The sequence below is a fragment of the Arachis ipaensis genome, chromosome B1, assembly GCF_059453495.1.
Source record: "Arachis ipaensis isolate K30076 ecotype BB chromosome B1, ASM5945349v1, whole genome shotgun sequence".
In the NCBI taxonomy this organism is placed as follows: domain Eukaryota; kingdom Viridiplantae; phylum Streptophyta; class Magnoliopsida; order Fabales; family Fabaceae; genus Arachis; species Arachis ipaensis.
Window position 1 is genome coordinate 50,846,602 of NC_142436.1, and position 8,133 is coordinate 50,854,734.

At 43.6% G+C, this 8,133-nt stretch overlaps 1 protein-coding gene across 1 annotated transcript; it reads right to left on the reverse strand.

Annotated features, from left to right (window-relative positions):
• Positions 1–1,144: 1,144 nt before the first annotated feature.
• LOC148576527 (uncharacterized) lies at positions 1,145–2,519 on the reverse strand. The gene is made up of 2 exons (XM_088502739.1): positions 1,923–2,519; positions 1,145–1,738 (listed from the first exon to the last, which is right to left on the reverse strand). Exons 1-2 carry the CDS (start codon positions 2,517–2,519, stop codon positions 1,145–1,147), a joined length of 1,191 nt encoding a protein of 396 aa, XP_088358865.1.
• Positions 2,520–8,133: the final 5,614 nt, after the last annotated feature.

Here is an 8,133-nt window from a genome sequence, read left to right on the forward strand (position 1 = left end):
CTGCCTCACACTTTTTCGGGTTGGCCTCTACCCCTCTCTGGGTTATCATGAACCCCAAGAATTTCACCGCTTCCATGGTGAAGGCACATTTAAGTGGGTTGAGCCCCATGCCGTGTTGTCCGAGGCAGGCAAATACATTTTCCAAATCACCTATGAGATTATCAGGTCGGGTGGTATTTACTAAGATATCATCTACGTAAACTTCCATTGTTTTACCTATAAGGTCGCTGAATATCTTATTCATCAACCTTTGGTAGGTGGCCCCTGCATCCTTTAGCCCGAATCGCATTACCTTGTAGCAGTATGTTCCTCCTGGCGTTATGAACGCCGTCTTCTCCTCGTCAGGCCGGTGCATCGGTATCTGATTGTAGCCAGAATAAGCATCCGTGAAGCTCAGATACCGATATCCCGCCGCCGCGTCGACGAGCGCATCTATGTTGGGGAGGGGCTAGGAGTCTTTGGGACATGCTTTGTTAAGATCGGAGTAATCTACGCACATCCTCCATTTCCCATTGTGCTTTCTAACCAGAACTACATTCGACAGCCAAGTCGAGTAGTCGAGTTCCCGGATAAATCCCGCTTTGAGAAGGCTGGCTGTCTGCCTGGCCACCTCCTCTGCCCTTTCTTGTGACATTTTCCTTCTCCTCTGAGTGACCGCCTTGGCCCCCGCTCTGACGGCCAAACGATGCGACATGAGCTGCGGGTCTATCCCTGGCTTGTCGGATGGCATCCAGGCAAATAGGTCGCCGTTAGCCCTAATCATTTCCATTAAAGGTTCCTTCAGGTCATGTGGGAGATTCCTGTTCACAAAAGTGAACTTTTCCTCTGTGTCGCTAACCCTGAATCTTTCTAAGTTCCCTTCCGGTTCGAGTCTAGGTTTGTCGTCGACTCTAGCGTCCAAGTCAGCGAGGAATACTCCCGATGCTTCTTTGGATTTCTTCCTTAAGGAGAGACTAGCATTGTCGTAAGTGACTGCCATTTCCAAGTCTCCCTTTATGGATCCAACGGATCTGTCATCAGCGATGAACTTCATTACCAACATCTTTGGACTGATCACTGCCCCGAGATCGTTAAAAGTCTTTCTTCCTAGGATGACGTTGTAGGTCGTGGAGTCTTGCAGAACCACGAACTCAGCCATTACCGATCATCTTCCCTGTCCTAGTCCTACGGATATCGGTAGGGAGATTGTCCCATCGGGATTGATGAAGTGGTCTCCCAAGCCTACGACAACATGCTGGTGAGTCCTTAAGTCAGCATCCCGGAGACCCAAGGCATCAAACACGTTACGGAACATGATATTCGAGTCAGCTCCGGTGTATACGAGGATCTGCTTGATGAGGCCGGTCCCCACTCTGGCTGTGATGACCATGGGAGGGTTTTCTGACACCTCGTCAAACCATTGGTCCTCCGTACCAAACGAGATAGGCAAAACCCTCTTGGAGCTTTGCGCAGGAGACGAGGAGGCCGCCAGGACTTTGACGTCCTTCTTGTGTGCCAACCTCGACCTTGGAGCCGCGTCTCTTGCTGCTACCACGTTCACTATGGTAAGGCCGTGCTCGTTGTCCTCTGGCTCATGACATAGCTTCACTGCACGAGTCTTGTCCGCTCCCTCGCGGTCGCGAACTCGTCTCCTCGGCCCCCTGATGAGGTGGAAGAATTCAGCCAGCTTTTCGTCCTGGATCGCTTGTTCTAGCGCGTCCTTCAGGTCGAAACAGTCCTGTGTCTTGTGTCCGTAGCCCTTATAATAATCATAACAGAGGCTCTTATTCCCCCCAGTTCTGTCCTTGAGAGGTCAGGGCTTCGATAGAATTCCTCTCTAACGGTGAGGTGGGTGTAGTTGGTGAATTTTCCGACTCGGGAAAACGGCCTGGATGTCTTGCTCGGCCCGCCATCTCTCGCGTGCTCCTTCGGCCTTTTCTCGCCACTGTGCTGTCGAGGCTGATTGTAGGCGGACTACCGTTTGTTGGCTGCCACGACTTGACTGACTCTTTATCGTTGATATATTCCCTAGCCACGCTTTTAATCTCTTGCATCGTCCATACTGGCTTCGTGGTGAGGTGCTTCCTGAAATCCTTATTCAGGAGTCCATTCGTCAAACACAGACTGGCCACCGAATCAGTTAGCCCGTCGATCTCCAAACATTCATCGTTGAACCGGTCCAAGTATTTGCTAGTCGGCTCGCCGGGCCTTTGTGTCACCCCGAGTAAGTTGATCGGGTGTTTCACCTTCGCAATTCGGGTAGTGAATTGTGCCAAGAAAGCGCGGCTTATGTCTAAAAACCTGGCAACGGAGCCATGTCGGAGGCTGTTAAACCACCGTATTGCAGGTCCCACCAGAGTGACCGGAAAGGCGTGACACCTTACTTCGTCGCCTACTCCCTCCAAGTTCATTCTGGCCTCGAAGGCCGTAAGATGCTCCTCGGGGTCTTGGGTTCCGTCGTACCTCATGTTCGTCGGCTTATCAAAGTGCTTTGGTAGCCGAACCTCGAGGATGGAATGATAAAACGGGGTTGCGCCCATTATCACGGGTCGCCGCGTTCTCCTCGGCCTTTCTCCGCCGTCTTCCCGGTCGCGCCCTGTGGCGCGTCTCCTTTCAAGCCAGGTATATATCACGGGATCACGACGTCTTCTTGGGCATTCCTGTTCCTTCCAGATGCTTTCAGATTCAGATCATGGGCTAGGCGTGCGCCGGGAGTGACTTCTCTGACGAGTTCTTCCCCGTGTCACGGGAGAACGGGAGTAGCTTAGTTCGGGAGTTCGTTGACGATGTTCCTGATCTGCCAGCTGGCGCTCCAGGTTCTGTATCCTGTGACGCAATTCCTACATTATTCTGGCGCTATTGCTACCTGTCCCCACAAAGGGGCGTCTCTCTTGAGATCGTGAAGACGGCTCGGGTCGTCGTGGAGGGGACCTCGTGCGCTCCCGGGAGGAAGCCACGGAGGCTTCCCCTCTGGGCTCAGCCCTGCGGCCTGCTTCTCCAGGACCTTGTACGACATCCATTTAGGTGGTCCCCACAGATGGCACCAATGTTCGGTTGCTCGGGTACCGGAAGGTTCGGGGAGGTCCTTCGGTTAATAAGGTGGGGTATCGCATGGTTCCAGGTTGTAGGGTTGGAGCTGGAGCAACCGACGTCTCGAGGTCTTGGTGTGGAGAGAGGGGTACCATCTGCAAAGACACTCCGACGCTCTAGTCAGTCAAGTGTGCAAGCGAAAAGTGGCTAAGGTGATATGTGTGACGTACCTTGGGGGAGGGGTAGGACCCTCCCCTTATATACCTTGTCAGAAAAGTGGGCCCCAAAGGAGAAGGCCTCCTTCCAGGAAGTTTCCTTCTCCCCAACTTTTATGCAGTTGGCAAGGAGGGTGCGTGGCCGGGTCGCCAGACGGGCAGGTACAGTGACTCACCCAACCAGGTCGGTAGGTCTTCGGGTCGGGTCTGTCTACACACCTAACTGGGCTGGGCCGTAACAGATCCTATTTTGTTTCTTGCTTGAGGAATGATGAAATGCTCTTGAGTTTTAGAAGGAAGGATTGTATGAGTAAGGATGTATACACGTTTGGAGAGAGTGGAGCGATAAGGTTGAATTTAATTCTCTTTTTTCTCTTTTCCAAGAGAGAGAGAATTTGGTCATGGTGAGGAGAAGAGCATAAAGATTTTATGTCTAAATGATGTGGTTTGGATGATTTCCCTCATGGTTATCCTAGGTGAATTCACCACATGGTGAATTAGCACGTGGTGGGTATTGTTTTATAAGAAGGGGTGAATGTGACAAAGAGAACTTGCGGCTGAGGTTGCTTCTTAAAAGATAATTATTAAAGTGGTAATTATTTAGCCACTTATTTTTACCATATTAAATAAAAATGGATAATTATACAGGTATGAGCAATGTTAGTATCATATATTATCTCAACTCTAAAATATTTCTAGAATATTTTGGTGAGGATAAATAGGTCAAAAAATAATCATAATAATTTATTACCGATTAAATTTGATCTCAGTAATTAGTAGTTATTAATTACTAGTATTTATTACTATTCTTGCATTTATTACTACTATTATTCATTTATTCATTAATTAATTTTTTTGTTTAATTTGGACCCGCTTCCTTAAAATAAAGTGAACCGTGACTCTCGAGTTTTGCAAATTTTAGTTGCGAAATACTCAAAAATCGTTTTACTGCAAAGCCAAGTTCTTACATATAATCCACTATAAACAAATTAGTATTATCATAACATGACCCATATTCCCCTTCAATCATGAATTTTCGAAATTATAGGTTAAAACTTATTTTACTTTAATTAAAACATAAATTTAACTTGAGAGATAAACTTGATTTACCCTTGATAAATAAAAGTTAAAGTTCTACAACTAAACCTTGCTTGTTGGACTTCTCCTTGTCATGTCATCCTCATTACATGCATGATTGCTTCTTTTATGAGCTTGCGTTTGAATTTGGTGCATGAATCTTCATGTAACATTTTATTTTTACCTACGGTAAAATGATAAAAATGTTTTATATCGAATATTTGTCACAACTTTACATCTATTAAAATTATTCATCAAACTAGATGTTATATCATGGAATATATGGCATGCATTCATTTTTCCATTTCTATATAGTCAATGAATAGATTAGGTTAAAACCATGCAAAAGATATAGATTTATTACTTTTTAAAACAATAGTTATAACAAGAATCATAAGCACATGTTTGACATTCACCAAAACACATAGGCATGCATATCATGCAAGATAATAAACATGCATTCAACTAGAATAAAATTACTAACAAATCTGACGGTAATTAATGATGTGAATTCTATTTAAATTGGTGCACTCGTTACCGTCATATTTTTTTGTTAGTATTATTTCCCTAAATTTGAATTCAAAGCCCTCCCACATCATTTTTGCACCACCCTCTCTATTCTATTCCCTCTTCTCTCACCACCAGTCATCATTGTCACTGATGAGAAGCTATATTGCGACCTCCTCTTTGAAGCATCGTTGCTACCACTATCCTCTTCTCTGTCGTCGATGTTGTTGTTATAGGAGCCACCGTCATCCTCTTCTTCCTTATCTATGTGTGACGTCACCGTTGCCACCACCGAGCTTGGCTACTGCTGCTGCACTTGTCGTGCGTGATTCTCCCCTCCCCCTCCCATTCTAAGGTTTGTCCTTGTCTCCTTTTGTTCGAAGTACACAGGGGTTCGACCACGTTCATGAAGACAAGAGCCAAAATGGTATAACTTCTTTTAATATGCTAAGCTAGTTGTATATTTTTTTAATGAGTAAAATTTCAACCCGGCCCCTAATTATTTCACAAACTCTCATTTTACCTCTCATCGATTAGAAAATAACATTGCATCTTCTTATTAACTCCGCCAGATATTCTACCGCCTCTATTAATGTCTCCATCAAGAGCTGAATTTTACTTACGTGTACTGTTAATTCAATATGTGTTAAGCAACCATTTAAAGGGATAAATCGTCTTCTAATGAGTTAGCAAAATGCTGTCATTTTGCGCATCTCTATTATTTCTCAGACGCAGGCTTGGCAACGGCATTGGCGTCATTGAAGCATGGAAACTTGTCTCTTAACAAATCTCCCTCGGTAAGTATACCGAATTGTCGTCAAGTAAAAACTCACAATAGAGTGAGGTCGAATCCCATAGAGATTGATTGGTCAAGCAACCTTAATTGGAGGAGTGTTCTAGTTGAGCTAAGCAGAATTTGGTTTGAGAGTCGCAGGAAATTAAATGGCGGGAAAGTAAATAGCAGAAAATGTAAATGCTGGAAATAAAGAGCTGAAAATAAATGACGGAAAATAAATTGCAGAATATTAAATGGGAATGGGGAAGATGATCATAAAAGTAATTGGTAGAAATTAAAGAGAATGGGTAAGATCAGAAATGGGGAGTTCATTGGGCTTAGGAGATGTTGCATCCTCCGGATCAAGTTCATTTTCATCTCTTCCTCAATCAATGCATTCATTGATCTCCTTGGCAATCTTAAGTGATTGAATTCCAATTCCTTGGTAATTCAATCTCTCAAATCTTGATCAATATCCAATTCCTTGGTCTAATTGCTCATGAGAAGAGATGAGGTATGGTCACTGATTATACCACATGTATTTCCAAATCAAAGTGTTGGTAGGATTATATGTCACTATATCCATCCAAACCCCAATTTGGTCCAACATGAGAAAGCATTTCTAGCATGATCTCTTCATTCCTCTTCCAAGGTTCCGAAAAGATCCAAGTATGAATAGCTTCTTTTCCAAGATAACTACTCAATAGGATGAAGATTGGAAGCTTTCTAGTAAAATCAAGAGAAAAGAAAGAAGAAGAATAATGAAAACTATTATTGATCCATCAAATTACAACAGAGCTCCCTAACCCAATGAAAGGGGTTTAGTTGTTCATAGCTCCGGGAATGGAAAACAAAGATGTAGAATGCATTCTAAAAAGTTAAACTAGAAGTTGCAGAGAAAGTAAAAAATATAGAGAGTAATTCTAATAATGCCAAAAAGCTCCCTTCTAGTCCAAAGTTCTCCCTATTTATACTATTCTTCTGATCTTCTAGTTGCTTCTTCAAGTATTGGATATGGGCCTTTGAATCTTGAGTTGAAGCAGTTATCTTCTTCAGTGGGCTCAGCTTTACTTGCAGAGAAAGTGTGCAGTAGGTATGGACTTTAGCTTGGGGCGTTAGTGGTGTTAACGTTAAGTGAAACTGTGGGGTCGAGAACGTTAGTGACAATCACCTTTTTCACTAACGTTCCTAACCCAAAATTGGTCCACGTTAACTTCAACGTTAGTGGCACTAACGTGACCACTAACGTTGCTTCTTGGCCATTTGCAAACGTTACTGGGGTTTACCTTTTCCAATAACGTTGAGAGTACCCGTTTCTCCCTACGTTAGAGTTCACGTTAGTATAGTTAACGTGGCCTTTAACGTAGGCTTGCCAAATCTTTGAGAGCGTTAGTGACACTTACCTTTGTCACTAACGCTTCAAAACGCCCCTACTTCCCACGTTAGATTTCACGTTAACTAGGTTAACGTGACTTCTAACGTGGTATGATAGCCATCTCCAACGTTAGTGACAAAGGTGAGTGTCACTAACATTGGCTCATCATCCCTCTTCTCCACGTTAGCTTCCACGTTAATGTAATTAACGTGGCAACTAACGTGGCTCATAGTAGCTTAATCCAACGTTAGTGACAAAGGTGAGTGCCACTAACGTTGGTGATTCCTTGCTCCCTCCATGTTAGAGTTCACGTTAACTAGGTTAACGTGACTCTTAACGTGGCAAATATGAGCTTAGTCCAACGTTAGTGACAAAGGTGAGTGTCACTAACGTTGGCATTATCTTCCTCATCCACGTTAGAGTTCACGTTAACTGAGTTAACGTGACTCTTAAAGTGGCCAGCTGCCACTTTGGAACGTTAGTGGCACTTACTTTTACCACTAACGTTGGAGTTCTACTTCTCTTCCACGTTAGCTTCCACATTAACATAGTTAACGTGGCAACTAACGTGGGCTATGATTGATGCGCATAAACGTGTTATGCTACGATTTAGGAAATTGCACGATCGGCAAAATTCCTTCCGGCAAGTGCACCGGTTATCGTCGTCAAGTAAAAACTCACAATAGAGTGAGGTCGAATCCCACAAGGATTGGTTGAGTGAGCAATTCGGATTAGAAGTGTGTTCTAGTTGAGCGGAATCAAGATTTGAGATGAGAATTGCGGAATGTAAAATTGGCGGGAAAAGTAAATGACAAGAAAATTAAATGGCTGAATCTTAAATTGCATGAATTAAAGAGCAGAATGTAAATTGCTGAAATTAAAAGGGAATGGGGATGATTGCAAGAATTGAATTGCAGAATGTAAAGAGAAAGTGGAAATCAGAAATGGGGAATTCATTGGGTTTAGGAGATATTGAAATCTCCGAATCAAAACATGTAAATCTCTTCCTCAACCAATGCATTCATTGAATTTTGCTTGGCAATCTTATATGATTGGATCCCAATTCCTTGGCTCACCAATGCTCTCTAAAAACAAACAAATTCCCAATCCCTTGGTTTAAATGTTCATAAGAAGAGATGATGCTTGATCACTGATTATACCACACAATTTCATGA

What these genes read in the sequence shown, in the direction of transcription:
- LOC148576527 (XM_088502739.1), bottom strand. Translation starts at nt 2,519, where the DNA reads ATGGGCGCAACCCCGTTTTATCATTCCATCCTCGAGGTTCGGCTACCA. An exon ending in TCAGCCTCGACAGCACAGTG is followed by an intron (nt 1,739 to 1,922) that starts GCGAGAAAAGGC and finishes GATTATTATAAG; the next exon opens with GGCTACGGACACAAGACACA.